At 42.1% G+C, this 19,645-nt stretch overlaps 1 protein-coding gene across 5 annotated transcripts; it reads left to right on the top strand.

The window, feature by feature from the left end:
* Positions 1-222: 222 nt before the first annotated feature.
* RNF14 (ring finger protein 14) lies at positions 223-19,641 on the top strand. Of its 5 annotated transcripts, none has more exons than XM_066617871.1 (8): positions 223-310; positions 2,680-2,839; positions 6,021-6,172; positions 7,980-8,489; positions 9,284-9,512; positions 11,476-11,648; positions 13,547-13,677; positions 15,526-19,641. In XM_066617871.1, the coding sequence occupies exons 2-8, from the start codon at positions 2,689-2,691 to the stop codon at positions 15,581-15,583; spliced, it is 1,404 nt and encodes a 467-aa protein (XP_066473968.1). In that variant the 5' UTR covers positions 223-310; positions 2,680-2,688; the 3' UTR covers positions 15,584-19,641. The 5 variants fall into 5 exon arrangements, with proteins under 5 accessions (XP_066473968.1, XP_066473970.1, XP_066473973.1 ...); XM_066617873.1 differs by having other exon boundaries at positions 228-306; XM_066617872.1 differs by lacking the exon at positions 223-310 and adding an exon at positions 312-395.
* Positions 19,642-19,645: the final 4 nt, after the last annotated feature.

Below are 19,645 nucleotides of genomic sequence, written 5' to 3'. Positions count from 1 at the left end.
GGGCTCCTCTCAAGCTACAGCCTGCCTGCAGCAGGCAGCCTCTCCTCCCCCACCAGGCCTCTCGCGGTCACTGAGCGGCCTGGCCCCCTGACGCGCCCCCAAGCACATAAAATGGAAGCCGGAAGTCGGGGGACGCGCCTTCCGGGCCCTGGTACTACAGAGAGGGTGCTCAGTCTGTGCCGCTCTAGGAGCCGAGCCGGAAGTGCCTGCCGGAGCCGGATTCGAGAGGCGAGGGGGACGCAGCGTTGGGAGCGGCCGAGCGTTCTGTGCGGGGCTCCCCTGAAGAGCCACCGCCCTGCGCGCGAGGCAGGTCCGGGCAGCCGGAATCCTCGGCGGCGGCGCGAAGGCGAGCGGTTGGGAGGGTGCCGGCTAGTCATGGACGAGCACACGTGACAGTGAGTGCCGTCCAGGCAGGAAGGGCGTTGCGACCCTGTGGCTCTGCGGCGTCTGGCGTGACGGCCCACTCCCAGCCCAGTCCCTGGCACGTCTACTTGGAAGTAAGTCCCATTACAGTCAATGGGGCTTACTCCCAAGTAAGTGAGGCCGGATTGCAGGCTTAGAGCCCAATCCTATGCTTGTCTATTCAGAAGTAAGCTCCATCTAGTCAGTGAGGCTTACACCCAAGTAAGGGTGGTTAGGATTGCAGCCTTAGAGCCCAAGCCTAAGACCCATTATAGTCAACGGGGCTTACTCCTAGGTAAGTGTGGATAGAATTGCAGCCCCAGTACAGTCTGGGATGGCAGCGAACTGGAATAAATAGCCCTTGTCTGCAGGAGAAGGGGGAATTAGCGGGTTTTCCAATAAGTGATGTTATTTACAATATTGAGGAGAAAACCTAGGGTTGGGCCTGCGGTTTTCAACCCTTTTCATCTCAGGGCACACTGACGTGGCACTAGAATTGTCAAGGCAGGGCAGGCATGCCATCAGTTTTTTGACAACTGAAATGTTGTGCCACACCAGGGGGCTCGTATCCCCCAATGGTCCAACTAAACAAATGACCCTCCCCCAAACTCCTGAGGCACACTTGCGGACCATTTGCGACACACCAATGTGCTGTGGCACAGTGATTACTGCTTTGGGCCCTTCCTGATGCATACATTGTGCAACCTGTTGCTCTGTTGTTGTGGGAGGCCCTTCAGGTATCCTGAACATAACACTTCTGTTGTAGAAAAAGCAACCTGTATGCCAGTCTACCAAATCCAGGCACTCTAACTATTATGCAAATCAGGTAGTGGGGTATAAGCATCATCCTGCTGTATTTCCATTCCAAATTGTTCTCTTTCAATGCTGTCTTGCAGCAAGGAAATTATCCATTTTTCTTACTTATTGTTGCTTGTTATGTGTATGTATTTGCTGTATTTATTCTAACAGTTGTACCCTTCCCCTTATCGTAAGATGATCTCAGAGGAGTTCACTATAATAATCTGTAGTTGAATCCTCGAAGTCTCCTAGACCAATATTATGCATGTCTACTTGGAAGCAAACTCCCTTGAACTCAGTTGAACCTACTCCTAGTACGTGTGTATAGGCTTGTAGGTTAAGACTGTAAACCTATACCCTTTTCTGGGAGTATACCCCACTGAACATAATGGGGTTTATTTGTTAGTAGACATGCATATAATTGCTCTGTAACTCTAGTAAATCGTCAAATTAACTATGTAGGTTATAATGTCCCTTGTAATCTCTTTTTTTATGGCATGGGAATTCCTTACTATATTCTTTGCTTTATGAAGTTTGGTACAAACACTTTTTGGAGATGATACTCATCTCCAACTGTGATACATTTGGAACTGTTTCACAAATAAAAACCAGGGCATGGTTGTAATACCCTATTTTTATGCCAGTGGTGGCTTTGTGAGCCCCACTCTGCTGTCATATATTGTTGAAAGCCTGCCTGTTTGTTCATTTCAACAGTCTGTCCTCCACTGATTTAGAATCCAAGGACAATTATTCTTGTGGTTATAGGAATTCTAGAGAAAGCTTCCTGGTCCCAAAGACAATTTATTATCAGCACTTCAAAATATGCCACAGAAGCTGCAGTGTGTAAAATGAGGAGTTGTTCACTTAGTGCACTGAGTGTTGTTCATACACCTGCATTCATCTGCATGTGCACTAGTTAGGATGCTTATTTTTTCTTACATATGCTTATAGGAAGACTGACAATCTGCATGCTTGCACCCAAGAAGATTGCAATTATGATATGTTTTCATTTTTAAGTGTGTTTCGTACTGTTTTATTCGTTTAAGCTGGAAGTGTGAATTGTATTTTGCTGTCTAAGAGCTCTTGCGCCTCTTGCACAGGTGCGCATCCTTGCATCCTTACAGCTCAGGATATGATAACCTTGGAGTTTTAGATCTTGGGATGCTGAACTCTTACTATCCTTTTGTAAGAGAGGTTTGGCATATGAATATGCCAGCTAATGCAGTCACATAATCTTTTTAAGTGATATTCTTCTAAATGTCAATCATGCTACAAGCTAGGGGATGGTTTGTATGCATGTGGAACTTAAGTGTGCAATGAAATACTTCCTTGAAAGTAGTCTTCTTGAAAGTAGTGAAGTTTGCGTGACTGTTTGCAGCAAGCATGTGTATGATAAGGATTCATACTCTGTTGGACAATCATAATTATAGTAGTCTAAGAATAGTAACTTACTCTGGGGGATCTATTCATCATTCACAGGAACTTTAAATGTCTTCAGAGGACAAAGAAGCTCAGGAGAATGAGCTTCTTGCTTTGGCAAGTATTTATGGAGATGAATTCAAGAGAGCAGAGTCTGTGCAGGGAGGAGAAACTAGGATCTCTGTGGACCTGCCACAGAACTTCATCATCTTTGTGCGAGGTGAGTCCAGCTCTTCTTGAAGTCAACTTCTTGAAATGGTGCATTGCTGCCATGTGTTCTAACTTGTACCCCCCCCCCCGGAGATCTCCGGTATTTTGGAGTTGATACCTATGTATGGTGTGGGACAGGCAAGGCCAAATCTCAAATTTGCATTCTCCCCCTTACATCAGTCATCTAAGCCAATGACAGATCATGTGGGTGCAGTATACTTTCATGTGGGTCAGATGACATAATCTATTTTTTACACAGGTACATGGGTAGCATCTGTTACATCCTGTACTGCTGCGTGAAACATGTTAGTAAATAAATTTGTGAATTGTGCAAGGTTCATTTTGTGTTTTATCACAAAATTATTTGGAGTATTAGAAAGTTAAGCTTGCCTTACTCTTTAAAGAGTTTTGGCCTACTATTACATATGGCAGCAAAGATCACTGTTTTACCCTGTGGAGTCATTTTTAAACTTTAAAAGTTATGGAAATTTTGAAAATAGAGATGCAAATCAGAGTAAAACATGTTTAGTAAAGAGACGGCAGAGAGAAGTATAGTGTAAAGGCTTAGGTTTCTGAGATAAAGTGTGTGTATGTGTTTTAGTGACACCTAATTTTAAACACTATCATCTATAAGCTACATGTAGCTGTAATGATTCCTTGAGTGGCTTGAACTGTGTGTTGGCATCCTTCAGTCTCGGAAGACTATGGTATCGTACTCTGAATAGTGGTTCTGGAACAGAGTGTCCTCTCCAGTGCGCAAAGCCTGGGTAAAGTAGATATAGAGGATAGACTGTTTCCCATGCAGCAAATCTCCCCTCTCCACGTGACTGAAATGGTCCAATGGAAAGGCAGAAGCCAATACGGTTGGTTCCAGCAGTGTCGCAGGAGTTGCCAGAACGTGACTGTGTTCAGCCATGAACTGCCTCAGGAACCTTGGCTCTGGATTTTGCCTCAAGGTTGACTCCTGAAGCCTTTTCCATAACTGGCTGTAGCCACAAGGCAGTGGAGGTTTGGGATCAGAGTTTTCCTTCTCTCAGATGAGCTGCCTTCCCAGGCTAATGGGACTCATTACTCGGTGGCTGTTCAGTCGCCTCTTACGACAAGTACAGCCAAACTGAGGGCCTATTCTTATCCCCAGCCCCCAGGCTGAACTGACATAACATTATTTGAGGCAGAGAAGTAACCTATTTTCAGTGCTGCATGCTAACAACAATGATGCTGAAATAATTTGTCACCACTTGTCTGCAATGAAGGCTTGCAGTGACATCAGTGGCCTTCTGGCAAAAAAGTTTCAGAACACCTTGTGTGTGAATAGTTACTTGCCCCTGTGTAAAACTGTTTCTCTTGTCCTCATTTCTGCCACTGCTTTGTTCTAGCAAAGGGGTGTCCAAAGTTTTTGGCAAGAGGGCCATATTATCTCTCTGACACTGTGTTGGGAGCTGGGAAAAAAAGAATTGATTTACAATTAAAATTTGAATAAATTTACATAAATTACATAAATGAATAAATTAAAGATGAACTTATATGAGTCAATGAAGGTCTTGCAATAGCTCAAGGCCGATAAAAGGCCTTGCACAAAGCAAGCCTCTCCTTTGCTGCCGCTGCTGCATCACAGACGTGAAACAGCAAGCAGTGAAGGAAACCCTCAACCCAGCTCACGCAAGAGGTCAAACAGTCGCCATCACACTGAGAGCAGTTGCAACGTGCCAGTGCAGGCTCCAGCAAGTGTCCGGAAGGCCAGAGGCTCATTTGAGACTGGGAGTTTCCTACGGGCCAGATTGGGGATCCCCGAGGGCCACAAATGGCCCTTGGGCCGGGGTTTGGGCACCACTGTTCTAGCATAACTCTACATCTGGCAATGGTAGCTTTTACCACATGGTAGCTCAAGCCACCTGCTTGTACTGGTGTAATATCAGCCTGTGATACTGGGGCAATGTCCAGAATGGTACAACATTGTGTCTCATCTTGATGTGTATGTTTTCTGGAACAGAAGCTTACTAAATCAAGCCTTATGTGTGCTTGAAAGTTGCAGCTTGTGTTTTCTTTATTTCTGATTGATGCTTTTGTATTTTCTTTATTTGTGTAAAACCTTTCATCTGAGATTTTAAACGAATTCCTGAAGTATCCAGGTGGAAGGAAACCTGACCATTGCAGCAGTCATCTTGTGCAAAATTATCCTTGATAAAAGTGATTATGAAATTGTTGTCACTAATAAGATTATTTTCTTTTTTAAATTCAAATTAATAATTCAATAATTGACTTTACTATGTCCTCTGTAAAGAATCTTTCACAGAGGAATAAATTATTTTTAAATTAAAAGATCAGGGTGATTTGAGCTAATTATTTTATGTATTCCACTACTTATTTTGGAAATGTAGATATCAGATTAGTATGGTATACTTTTCATCAGAAAGATAATTCTGCATCTGTTTAGTGTTCTGTAGGCAATTGTCTACATTATTAGCACTTCAGTAGGTTTTAATAAGCCTAACTGCACAGGATTGCAGCTTTTTTACAGCTCTAAGTGTGTACAATATTGCAATCCTATACAAATTTATGTCCTATGCTGACACCAGTGACCAGTGCCGGATTTTAGGTATAAACTAAACAAGCTACAGCTTAGGCGTCACAATCTGCAGAGACCTCTAATTTCAGAATTTGGGGTGGGGGCTTTTAAAAGGTTGTGTGCCAGATTTATATATTTAAAACTGTTTATGCAGGAAATTTTGTTATAATTTTTTAGAAGGGACCTCCAAGCTTTATATAGCTTAGGAACCTCACTAAGTCTAAATCTGGCACTGGCAGCGACTATAATTTTCTATGATATCTAGACAAGGAAGACTATGGTTATTGCTTTGTCTTAAAATCAGAATAGGAAACAACAGATTGAAGTGATTTCTGAATCTGATTGGGAGAAAACTTAGGTTAGCAGTAACTTTGTTGATTGATTTGAACATAGGTAGCTATGTTTGTTGTGAACTAGCAAGTGGAAGGGAGAATTGACGTGCGTGATGGGAGGAGGAAGCATTTAAACCCACTTAAACCAGGCCACTGCCTTTCTGAACCATTTGTAATAGAAACATTTCAAATGAAGGGAAACTGTGGGATTGTATTGGACAAGTTAGGGAGATAGCATCACTTTCTGTTTGCATCTTCCTAATACAATCAGTTGTGTGTTTTATTTGTTTTAGGCAACCCAACAGAGAATCTTCAAGGCAGGGAATTTGAGTGTACTGTTTGCTTTTTGCCTCCAATCGTGCTGAATTTTGAACTCCCACAAGACTATCCGTCAACCTCCCCACCTGCATTCACTCTCAGTAGTAAATGGCTCTCCCGTGCACAGGTTTGACACAAATCTTTTCTTGTAGTTCACCAGAATAGTAATCTTTTTAATGATTAATACTCTGGATGTTGCCAATGGAAGACCACTTGCACTAAAATCCAGATTCAGCTAGGGAAAGCAATATGTTGAAACTCCTCACATGTTGCAGTACTGTCAGAAGTGCTCCTTAGATTAATGTTCTTTTCATTAAACTTCTGATTATTCCCCAGTTACATTGTGTCAACAGTACAATTGATGTAATGAAATTTTATTTAGGTGTTCTGAAAACTGCTCTAAAATCTAACTTCAGAATGATTAATATTGCACAATGTTTTGAAAAATCACACCATACTTTTTTTTCCTGTGTACACATGCATTCATAGTGATGAGCAAATGCAAGCATGTATGATGTGGGATATGAGTGCTTTAAAATGTTTCATGATGAGAAAATGCTCTCTTGAAGATTAAGTGTTCCTATACTTCGCTATGTTATTAAGGCTGGAGTTCTGATTAGTAGTGTCATGAATATGTACAGTTTAGGCCTAGGTTAGCATGTGAAGCCTGAACCAAACTAAGTCAGTAACGGAGAAGTGGCTAGCAGTTCCTAGCTGCAAGAATGTGAGTAAACAAACAAAAAGATTGTTGTCTCTCCTTTGCTGGCCAGAAAGGACAGACAGCAAGAATTACAACCCACTGGAATGTTTAACACCTCAGTAGACTGAGGGGCTCCTGATCAAGCAGAATGGAATGCAGCTATGGATCTCCAGCTGGGAGGGGTAAGAACTAGGAGGGCTAGCAACCAGACCCACTCCGAGAAGGTTCTGTCCTCAAAAGTTTCTGATTGGACAGTCTAAGTATGAAGTCACCTCAGTACTATTAACATAAGAAGTATACTGATGAGTGCCCCAAGGGGTGTGTCCACTTCTTATTGGGCAGAGTTTTTTGGGTGCAACATCCTGCACGCTGTGAGCCGCATTGTCCAACATGGGCATCTGGCCTCACAGGTAGCCTGGAGCTAAAAGATCTACAAGAGAAGCTGACCCAGGTGAGAATTAGGGATTAATAGAGATAGCCAGCTAGCTTTATTATTTTATTGCTGATGTGTTTCCTAGATGTTTATGCCTCTAGCATTTGCTGCCTTATGTGACTTTATGTAACCTTATGTACTTAATAAACTAAAATATCTTTTACTAAGTTGTTTCATTGTCTGTTGGGGACAAAGGTTCAGAATCCTGCCTAGCTGTTCAGCAAGCTACCAAGTACTCATTGAGGTCTAGTAACTTGAGGACTGAAGCTTTAATTGGAGAAAGCACTCAGTGCCTGCAAGGGATAGAATTAAGCCTAGAGGGTCTCACTGTCCCTCGACTGAGGCACTGGCACATACAGAGTGGTGGCAGTACTACTAAGCAGAGGTGGCCTTGAGGGCTTTAGGGTTCGAGTACCAAGAACTCTGAGCACCCCAAACCCCCCTAAGTTTGCAACAAGTAGGAAGAAAGTTGTGATAATACAGTAGAACCTTTTTTGGATTAAAAACAATTGCAGTGAGTATTAGAGTATAATGATGCTTGTAAGTGACAAGTTCTATTTAAAAAGTGGAACTTCTTCCAAGAAAATGTGTTCTGAATTGGTGCAGATGGGTTTCTTGTCTTTCTTTTGGGAAACTTCTATTGTAGCAGCATTGTGTTAAATATGCTCTCATCTTGAAATCTGACACTTTCTTTAAAAGTACAGTTTGACATATATTGTCCCAGGAGTTCTGGAAGGCAATATCCCCCCATCAGTCGTCTTCTTCTTCTTCCTCTTCTTCTTCTTCTTCTTCTTCTTCTAGCTCACTGCTCTCTGCAAACACTTGGATAATTTATGGGAAGAAAATCAAGGCTGTGAGGTCTTGTTTGCCTGGATGCAGTTTCTCAAAGAAGAAACACTTGCCTATCTGAACATCACCTCTCCATATGAGCCAAAGATATGCAAACAAGGAAAAGAGCAAAGCAGAAAAAATGAAGATCATGTTTCCTGCATAGCAGGTTTGGCAGCAGCACAGGAAGAGACCCTTGATGCAAGAGCTGTGCAAGATATTGACTCTCTGTCCAGCTTGATAAGGGAAATTCTGGACTTTAATCAGGCCCAAAGAGAAAAGTGCTTTAATAGTAAAATGTACTTGTGCAATATCTGCTTTTCTGAAAAGATTGGAGTGGAATGCATGTACTTCATGGACTGCAAGCATGTGTATTGCAAGACTTGTTTAAAGGACTACTTTGAAATTCAGATCAGAGATGGACAGGTCCATTGCCTGAATTGTCCAGAACCAAAATGTTCTTCTGTTGCTACTCCTGGACAGGTAACAACAATTTCATGGACAGTCTGTTTAAAAAAACATGCAAGCAAATTGACCTGTGTGGGTTTTCTTTATGACCAATACCTGGGAAACTAATCAGGATTGGATTAGATGAAGCTTGGGAATATAAGTGGAGTCTGTTTATCTGTGGATTTTTCATCCACTGATCTGGCTCAATACTGATCCCATGGACCGACGTTGAGCCAGTCTCGGCTCCACCTGAGCCCTCCAAAGGGGACCAGAGCTGCACTCTGTTCCCCTCCGGAGTGCTTTCTGAAGCCCACAGAGGCAGCATGCGTCTGAATGGGTGTGTGCCTGAATGCAGGTCAGAATGACCCAGAGAGGTGAAAAGACACCCAAGGGAAACCAGAAGTATTTTTTCCCCACCATATTAGGGATTCTGAGGCCTGGGGAAACTCTCCAGGTGCTTCCCCGGGCCTCAGAATGTCTTGTATGGTGAAAAACATCATTTCCAGCAGCTCCGGTCTCCTTCGGAGAGAGAAAGGGATGGAACATTGCAAATCTGATTATCTGCGATTTTCGGTATCAGCGAGAGCTCTGAGAATGGATCTCTCACAGATACCGAGGCCCCACCTGTATATCTAATATTTGTGCAATGTACCCTTACATGATTCTGTTTTTGTGTTTGTTTTTCTGATTGTGTCTATAGATAGAGCATGAACTAAATCTTACCAGGACAGATTCAGAATAACAGCCACTATTAACTTGCTCATTTTTCTGGGATCAAAATTCACCAGCACTATAGATTTTTGAAAAATTGATTAACTTTGTTTTAGGTGAAAGAATTGGTGGATGAACAGCTATTTGCACGCTATGATCGCCTTCTGCTTCAATCAAGCCTAGATTTGATGGCAGATGTTATGAATTGCCCACGTCCATTCTGCCAAACGCCAGTAATGCAGGAACCAGGCTGTACTATGGGCATTTGTTCCAGATGCAATTATGCCTTCTGTACCCTCTGTAAGAAGACTTACCATGGCATCTCTCCATGTAAAGTCACTTCAGGTGAGCTGAAAAAAAAAATACTTTCATTGTGAAATGTTTGGACGTTAATTAGTATGTCTACTGTACTTCTTCCTTTGATATAGTCACCTCTTCAGGGCTATTTGTTGTAGGATTGGTGGAATTCTTCAAGGATGTAGCTTATACAATGCATCTTTTCACTGTGTTTAATTCTTAGCCTTACTGTTTTCTTATACTTCTTTGATGTCTTCTGCTCAGTAGGGGAGGAATTGCTACCTGTAAATTGTAGAGGGAGAAACACTGGTTGGGTAGAATATAATGAAGTGTATAACTTTGTTCTTTTCCTACTTTTTCTATGGCATATGCATTGAATTCATTGTTAAACACACAGACTGATTATGGGACTCCATCTAGAAAAAAGAAAAATGGAAAATTTTCCATTCTCTCTCACTGCTTCATAGCCACTACTGATTATACAGGTCCAGCCTTGTTATACACAGATTTTTTATACACGGATTTGACTTAACACGAATGGCCCCTGCAAATGAGAAGGAATGTGCTGATCCCTGGAGAAGGGGGAAAATGCATCCCTTTAAAATCACAGTTTAAAAAACTGCTTTTTACTGTTGCAGAGAGACAGTCATGCAAGTGATTACAGGTATAACCTAAGTATCCACATATTTTTCTATCTCAAAGCTGATAGGAAGGGCCCTTTAAATTAAAGAAAAACAGTTGTTTAATAATGCAGGAGAAGGCAGCTGGCTGACAATCCATCAGTCATTCTCTCTGCAGGCTTCACTCCTCCCTTTCCCCTGAGCAGGTGAACTAAGGCTAAATGGCAGTGATTATCACCTTCTGCATTCTTTCCCTCTTGCTGGGGCTCCTGGTGAAGGGAGGGAGGGATTGCTGCCTCCTAGTGAAGCCTGAATGCCTGGAGAGAGACTGATGGCCTCAGTGTGCATTACAAACTTCAGCAAGGCTGTTTTTAAATCACAGGAGGAAAGAGACTTTGTTTTTTAAATTGATTTGCTATACAGGTGCAACCTATTTATCCACTGATTTTTTATCTGAGGATTTGTCTCAACTCAATCTGGTGGTGGGAATTCAAAGTCGCACACACCTTTGCCCTGCGCTGGTGTCTAGCTCCATTTCAAGGTAGCCTAAAACACTGCAAAAAGGCTCCGCCTGGCACAGACAGGGAAATAGCCCTGGAGCCATGGAAGAGGTTCCTCTTGGGAAGGAATAGTAAGACTCCTGGAGCTCAAAGAGACTCCAAAGAGGCTGGGGAGGGGGCGGAAAACTTCTGTAGCTAGAACACCTGCAGCAAGGTGGAGCTCACTCTCACACACACACAGACAGGGGCAGGTGCAGTAGCAACAAAGGGGATTGCTTTAAAAAACCCCGGGAGTGTTTGCTGAATTCCCTCCTTCAGACTGAGATGTTGCAGGCTCTCTGTGCTCCAGCCTATGGAAACAAAAGAGCTCAACAAGCAAGTCTTCCCAGCAAGCAAAGCATGAGATTTAGGCTCCAATCCACACTTTCCTGGGAGTAAGCCCCATTGACTACAATGGGGCTTACTTCTGAATAGAAAAGGACTCTTAAAAGCTCAACAGAAGCTGGGACAGCTGGCAAGGGGGGAGGGCTGAGTACAGGGACGCGATTGAGAACAGCTACCTTAGTTTCCTTCCAGCCCCAAGTGTCAGGCTGTAGTGTATTTGTGTAACTCTATGCAATTTAGCACAACACGTTTTTTCTTAATTGCGCCGGGTCAGGGAACGGAACTCACGTGCATAAATAGGCTCCACCTGTAGTGCATTTTTTGCCATCCAGGTGAGTTCTTGGAATGAAACCCCCAGGAATAATGAGACTCAACCTGTACTGTATAAGATAAGGATGCAAAACTTTTTTACTTGAACTGTTTCTACTTGAGAAATGTAGTTGGATATTTGTACAATGTGATTTTCTGGCTTAGCACAGTGTTTTTTTGTTCCATTACTTTCCTTAGAAAAGTTAGTGGATTTGTGCAATGATTACCTTGAAGCTGATGAGGCTACAAAAAAGTTTTTAGAGCAACGCTATGGCAAAAGGGTGATTCAAAAGGCTTTGGAAGAAATGGACAGCGAAGAATGGCTGGAAAAGAATTCCAAATCATGTCCATGCTGTGGAACTCATATAGAGGTAAGATCAGAGCTGAGCAGGTGGACTTGGGAGAATCAAAATGTGTTTTCTCAAATCTGTTAGGACAATAATACAGCTCCAGGTGTGCACGTAAATTAGAACTTTGATTCTTGTTTGAGGAGCATGCACGTTCCCACGGTAATGGCCTCAATCAAAGCTTGATTTTTGTAGAAAGCAATTACTGTCTGAGTCTTTTCTTGCAGGGGCTTGGCAAGTCTTGAAAAGTGAGATGGCTCACTACTACTGTTGACTATATATGCACCAGTTAATATTTTCTCTTAAGGTGAAAGTGACAGTCTTTTTTTACATGCTTTAACTTTCAGTTCTTTTTGAAGATATGTATTTCCTTTTTTGCAAACAGAATTTCTTTTTATACTAATTTCCCTGTCATTTTTGAATGTATTCCTTTTCCTGTAGGATTGTGCCTGAAGAGAGTTTGTAAGACATAAACAGATTTCTTTTATGAACAAGAGGCAGTGTTTTACTTTTATTGCCTTATTTATGAAATATCTAGAAGTGTAGATAAGCTGATGTCAAAAAGTGGGCTGGATGATTTCTGATAAAAGGTGGAATAGCTACCATTCTGTGTTCTTAAGTGCAGATATTCGTGTTTGGCACCATACTGACCAGCTTAATTACAAGATTCCAAAAAGACAGCATGATGATTACATAAGACTTTTACCTACTTGTCTTACAGCCCAATTGTTGTACAGACGCTGATGCAATGTCTATCATATTCTAAGCCCACCCAAGCAGGCCTGACCCCAGTTCACTTCGGCAGCAGATTGATTGGGGGCATCTGTCTCTGCTTACTTGCTTTCACTACTATGTGATATGGAGAATGCCCTGTTGGAATATTGGAAGCTGTGGCACACTTTTTCCTTCAGCTTATGTGTGACAGAAATCTTTTGGCAAATCTTTTGGCAAAAAAGGAATCTCTTGATCTGAACTGGAACCTAAGCTCAGAGGTGTAACAGGGCAGAGCATGAGGGGTAATTGCTCTGGGTGCAATGCAAATGGGGTGCAATTTTAACAACATTTTTAAAAATATTATTCAGATATCTTTTAAATTTAGATATCTTTTAAATAAATGTTAGATTATATTTAGATATATGTTAGATATAAATTACATATGCATATTATATATCATATACTCCGTGTATTTGTGTCAAAACAACACTTAATGTTTGTTTTTAATATATATTTGTTCTTGACAGGACTGCTAGATTTTTAAATGCCTAACAAGCAGAAACTCAACAGATGGATGATGTCCTGATGAGATATGCTTCTCCTGTTGAATTTCTACCTGTGGAGGTTTTAAAGGCGCAGATAGACAACTGGCTTCTTTTGTGGAGCTTGCTTAATGACAGAATAGCTAGTGAAATGCATATGTCTGCTGTATCTTCTGAGTGGACATGGGGACCGTCATCCATGCAGAAAAAAGTTCTCTGCCTTTTGTTTTTGTTTTCACAGCTTCTTAGCCATTATCCCCAATAGTAGGAAACTTAGAATTTTCAGGGAGGGGGGTAGGTAGGTGAGGCCAGTTTTAAAACAAACAACTTTGGAGTAGAGTAGGTAGCATGATCTAAGTGAGCCCTTAATTTGCTTCTATGTGACTTCTTTCAGCATGGTTAACCCAATGAAAGAAATCGCAGAGGCAAGGGTTGCCACTCTTGTTTCCACTCAGATGTCCTCCTTGTCCCGTACATGGAGGAACCAGAAGTGTAGGGCAGCTTTCCCCCTTTAAAAAAATCTTTCTAGAAAGAGTCTCCAAAACTCCAAGTGGATGGTGACTGAAATGCTGACTTTATCACTCAGCACAAATGCTGATGACCAATGATAAGTTTAGCAGGTATAGGTGTTCATTCTTGCTTTTCTGTTTTTCTCACCATTATCAGAAATTAGATGGCTGCAACAAGATGACATGTACAAGCTGTCTGCAGTACTTTTGTTGGATTTGTATGCATTCCCTATCAAGGGGAAACCCTTACCAGCACTTCAATGACCCATCCTCCCCATGCTTTAACCGGTATGTATTCTTATATGCTATGCAAAGGGAAGAGTGAGTTCACTTGCATCTTGAACCATGTGTGTTTGGTGTTAGCAGGGTCTGAAATCTAGAATAATTTTTGTATATATTAACCAGTAAACCAGGGGCTGTAATGATTAATATGCAACCACATAACTCTCTCTCTCTCTCTCAACACTGATCTAACACTAACCTGCTTTTTCAAGAGAATACAAGCCTGTATCACATATATGACACTCCATCGTTGGTTTACTATACAGTAGCTGAAAACTCATGACCTTTGAGTTGGTGTTATCTTTAGGAGGCCCCAGAATTCTCTTTTGGGTTGTGTCGGGCCTCTATGGTCCTCAAAATGGCCCACAGAAGCTGCTGGAAGCCAAACCAGAAGTCACTTCCAGGCACTTCTGCAGGCCATTCTCGCGCAAACTGAAAAAGGCCTCTGAGGCCTCCTAATGACAACACCAGCATCACAAACACAACACTACCAAGGTAAGGATTTCGCATGATGGGATTCAGAGAATGTATCCCTTTCATTAAGCAGTGCATACCAATATTGGATTTATTGATGCAACAAAACAAATGATGTGTAATATTTTTTCATCTTTAAATTTGAAGAGCTTTGTTCCAAATTGGAGCTGCAATTTCTAACTTAGGACTATATTTTAAAGAACCCTGTGGAATGTGTGCATGAAGTCCTTTTTCACCAGCAAGGCTAGGAACCATAATGTTGAAAAGGTCAAAATCATAATAGTGTAATTAAAACAATTTTGATATGTTTGGAAATGTGACAGAGGTTTTTATTTGCCAACTGGTTGCTGAGTCTTAAGGACTTACTTCAGCTACTTTCTGCATTCTACTATTTTAGCTCCAACTTTAACGTACGTTATAGTTCATAGAATCAGGGAGTTGGATGGGATCTTCAAAGCCATCTCATCCAATCCCCTGCTAGATACAGGAAAATCCTCTCTAGTTATTTTATTTCAGTGGATAATGAGAATTTCATCTGGGGTAACTGTTTCTTTTGTATGTTTAGCTATCATGTTTCAAGATGAAGGAGATAGGCACTTTGGTGTTCATTAAACAGTATATCTAAACTTCCAGTGTTCTTCACTATCTATGAAATAGGTATTTTTACAACAAACAGAGATTGTTGTACACAAATGTTGAGATTTGAGATTTCAAGTAAGCTGCTTTAGAAGTGAAATATATTTTCTTGAGTATCCTTAACCTTCAGGGATTTCACTAGAACAACATAGAATGGCAGAACATTTTTAATTAATAACCCTTCAGGACTTAACCTCAGTGCATCATATGAATATATTGATGATAGTCAAGTAATGTGTTTACTTTGTAGTAGATATTGAGGCTTGTTGTGACAAATGATCCATTTTGATGATGCAAGTAGAATGATCCTGAGGTCTTCAGTGTGATGATGAGATTATCACTTTCTCAGCAGCAGCAGCAGCAAGAAGGACCAGTTTATACAATCATTAGAATCAAGTAAAGCTATTCCCTCAGTGGCACATGAAGAAGGGGTTCATGTGCCACTGAGGGAATACTCCCATAAAATGACTCTCTGCGCAGCAAACTAGAATGTGACCAGCTGCTTTGTTTTCTGGCAGACTAGTCAACCAGGTAATCTTGCTGCATGGGTTGAAATGGTACAATCCAGTAAAAGCTTTTCTTGATTCTGCCAACTGTGTAAATGCGTCTTTGGTATGAAGAAAGAGCTAGTAATGAAAGTAGAAGGAAATCCATAGTGTTCATGGTTTGTGACATGTTCGTACATTTGGATATTTTTGGGTTTCATTTCATTTTGTTGCTAATTCGTTTTATTGTGTATCTTAGGCTATTTCAAGTTGTGCAAAATGATGCTGGCTTAGATGAAGATGAAGATGAAGACTAGTCCTGAACCAGAGTTAACAGTTGAAGAAATCAAACAAAAATGAAATTGTGCAATGCATGTTCTCTTCAAGATCTATTTTCAAGGTGGGCATCAAATAAGATGACACAGAAGCACTGCAAGATGCTCACAGAACTGTTTTGTGTTCTGCCACCAGAAGCCTTTAAACACTTGGGTTTCCTTTAGTTTTTCAAATACTAGAGCACTGAAAACCTGAGCAAAGCTCATTAGAATTTCACAATATGCTCCTTGTAAATGACCCTGTTGCCACTAAAATTGATCCAGTAACAACTGGAATGTTGGACTGTAACCATCTTCTGTTTGTTTTTCACCTTTATGAAAGGAGCATGTGTTGTTCTAAATAGGTATTGCCACAAAAGAAGAAATTCCACACTATTCTGACCTGCATGAGCATAGTACCTCATTTAAGTCACTGTCTGCTCCGGAGAGACCATTCCAACTTATCACAAATGTATTCTATTGAGAGGCAAGATAATTTGTGCAGAACTATCACCTTACATGGAACTGCATCCTTCAACTTTTGCTGCAGCGTTTCCAACATTGAGGATGATAGAACTTATTTTTTGGATTCCTGTTGGCTGCATCTCTAAAGCTATACTTTCAAACCATGTAAAAATTTTTGCCATCCTGCTACCTCATCCCACCTAAGGCCGCCAGATGCTATAAAACAGCTTAATTTGTGCTCACCTTTTCTGGCAACTTCCTGTGTTCCTAATTGGTAAATTGGTGAACTCATGCCCTTCTTCTTATTAGAAATCTGATGAAATAGAATGATGGTGAAATGCTTCTCACCAGCTGCTACAGTGTGACAGATGAGTCTTACTAGGTAGTTAAGTGTACCTTGTGGCAAGTTACTTCATAAATGGGTTAGCATGTATAAGCCTTAACCATGTGAGTATCAGCTATTAAGTGCTGGACATTCACCTCAAGGGGGAGATATTGAGTGGAATGCCAAAAGGCTTTGTCTGGGCCTTGGGCCAGTCAACATTTTGATAAATCTGGATGATGGGGTGGAGGGGTTGCATATCAAACTGGCAGCTGATAGAATGCTAGGGAAGGATGGTTAACACCTGGAAGATGGAAGTAGGATTCAGAATGATATTGACAGGCTAGACTATTAAACCCATTCCAACAAGATGAAATTCAACAGTGACAAATGTAAAGTCTGTGTATAGGCATTGGTGTACTAGGAGGGGTTACGGGGGCAAATGCCCCAGTGGGCAGCACTGCTAGCTGCCATTCCACTGCTATCCATGCTCCCTCCCCTGCTGCCACCTTCAGCCACCCTGTGGACCAGGGAGGCTATGTGTAGCCTCTTTTGGCCTTCTGGAGGCTTACTAAATGTCACTTCCAGTTTTCTGACAAAACTGGAAATGACATGTAAATGCCCTCCAGAGGCCTTAGAAGGTTCTTTAGGCCAGGACTAGAACCAATGGATTGAATACACAGGGTAGTACATTAGGATAGTTCAGTGGTTCTTAAACTGGTGGGTTGCGATGCTTCCCCTGTCCCTTTAAGGGGTGGGGGAAGAGGATAGGCAGGGAAGTGATCCCCAGGATTGTGTCCCTAAGGGGGCGAAGAGGGGATGCTTGCACTTATTTGGACTCAGTGAACGCTGCAGGAGATGTGGGGAGCCCAGTGCAGTCCCCTGGTGGGCTCCCCAAGGTTTGGAGTCTTGAAATGGAGTGATCGCAGTGCACCTCCTGCAAACAGGAAGTGCTTTGCAATTGCTCTGTTTCAAGATTCCAAGCCTCAGGGACCCCTGTGGAGGGCTGCGCTGGGCTCCCCATACCTCCTGCAGCCTTTATTAGCCCTTGCTGAGTCCAAGTAAGTGCAAGCATTCCCCCTTTGTCCCCCTTAAGAACATGATCCTGGGGATTGCTTCCCTGCCCTTGCCCTGCCTGTGCAAAGACTTACTGAAGGAGTAATGCTCCCTCAAAGTTTGAGAACCACTGGGATAGACTGAAGAAGAATTTAACTGTAAGACCTGGTACAATTGTGGACTCTCCCTAATTGGAGGTTTTCATGCTGAAGTGGATGATTATCTCTGGTGGATGCTGTAGTTGCCTGTGTTGAGCAGCAGGTTGGAATAGATTACCTCTGAGGTTTCTTCCAGCTCAACATTCTGTGAGGGTCAGTTGGGCCTGAAGTGCAAAACATTTGCTGCTGCTTCCTTGTCTACCCTGCTAGGAGGAGAGGTATGAGGTTTAGCAGCACAACACAATCCTCTTCCCACCCCTCCCCCAGTAGAGCAACCACACACATCCAAGGCAGTGAATAGGCTTCCTTACATTGCTTCTTCATATATGGAATCTTTTAAATAAATCAAGAGCTGTAATATATGCTGGGAAGGCTCCCAGCATGTCCTGGACTTCCTGATTTGTTTATAAAGGGGCTTTGCAAGGAAGGAACAAGGTGAATGGGAAGAGAGATTGCAACCTTCCGTGCAGTTTTTGGGGAAGACAGCAATGCTCCATTACCCTACCCAGGGATCGCAACAAGTCCCCAGGGCCATTGTTGGAGGCATGCCAGCTGAGCTGCTTAGCAGTGCAATCATGATGCAGCAGACTGCAGCCCCAGAGGCTTTGCTCTGCTGGGTTTTGGGGGCCCACCATTTGATTAGTGCCCACCATTATTTGATTAGTGCTGATTTTAGGATTCCTTGTGGTCACTGAACTCAGAAGTGCTAATGATGTAATCACATCACACATTGCCAGTCATTGGCACTTCTGGGTTTTGTGATTGTCAGAGGAGGGGCAGGGCATCGCCAGTCCAGTAAGTTTGGGCAATGCTGCCCTATCCTCTCACTTTGCTTCTTCATGCAACCACTTCTAAGAAACACACAAACAAAAGTTGTGGGGGACACACAGCACTTCCAAAGTGCCCCTTTATTTAAGGGAATGAAGGAAAGAGTGAAGAGGGGGGATGGTTAGTCAGATGGCTGTCTGTTGATCTACTTCCCACTCACTTTGAATGAGTAGGAAACAGATCAGAGTAGCTCTACCTGTGGTGGCCTGGAGGGAAGTGGTGATACTTGGGATAAAATCCAACTTAAGTCTGTTTGCTGCAACCTGCTGTTCAACATGAGCTGCATCATGAGAGGGCTGGCCCTGAAATTAGCCCATAAAACAGCTATCTTCCTTTTACATCTATCTTCATCATTATGGGTAAAAAAGGCTTCTAGGCTCCTCTTACTTGGTGTCTTGTTAACTGTATCATTGATCTTTGCTCATGTAAAATTTGCCTATTAACAGACATTGCTGATAAAATTACCATAGCTTAATAGTGTGATAGTCTTCCTCCTGAAGTTTCCTGCTGTAGAGAGAAATATTTTTTGACTAAAGGGCATGCGTTCCCCCCCCCCCCACTCCATACTTAAACTGTTAGGGGCTTGAGTGGACAAGCTTCTGCTGTCCATTTTTATTCTTGCAAATGACAACTTCAGCATTTTGTGCTAACTTCTGTCAACCACTGACTTTGATCCTCAAGGAAACTGACTGGTTTCTGGTTTTTTCTGAAATAGAAGGAAATCAGCAGGCAAGCAATTATAAAGAGCCTTGAAGAGGATAAAGTATATTACAAATGTCCACATGAATTATATTCTAGAGTCAGGTTGCCATCAATTCCAGGCCATTTAAAATTTTGTAGTTGAAGCAGCATTTGATTTATGCCCAGAAATCTTTAGGCACTGTCACAGTAATTCCAGTTTTTCCCGTTTGTCCTTTGTAGGTTTAGGTGAAGGGGGGAATCAGCAGCAGCAGACTTGCCACTGTCATTCTTTTCCCCTTCTTTTCCCCTTCCTCTCTCTAGAGGGGAAGCCCAGTGGTAACAAATGGTACAAATTGGAGAGAGCAGGGTAAGCTCTAGCATGTGCAATATTTTGGCACTTTAGAGGACTTCATAATATGGGTACTTGGAACTGTGTTGATTTTATGTGATGCATATCATGAAAATTTCTGATTTTTTCCCCCAATCAGGTTCTCTGAAAGTCATACATTCATGATGCTTAAATAAATCCACAACCTATGGAACAACAACAACCAT

This window comes from Tiliqua scincoides, chromosome 2 (genome assembly GCF_035046505.1).
Source record: "Tiliqua scincoides isolate rTilSci1 chromosome 2, rTilSci1.hap2, whole genome shotgun sequence".
Taxonomy (NCBI): domain Eukaryota; kingdom Metazoa; phylum Chordata; class Lepidosauria; order Squamata; family Scincidae; genus Tiliqua; species Tiliqua scincoides.
The sequence above is the reverse complement of the archived record's forward strand: the minus strand, read 5'-3'. Positions and strand labels throughout refer to the sequence as shown.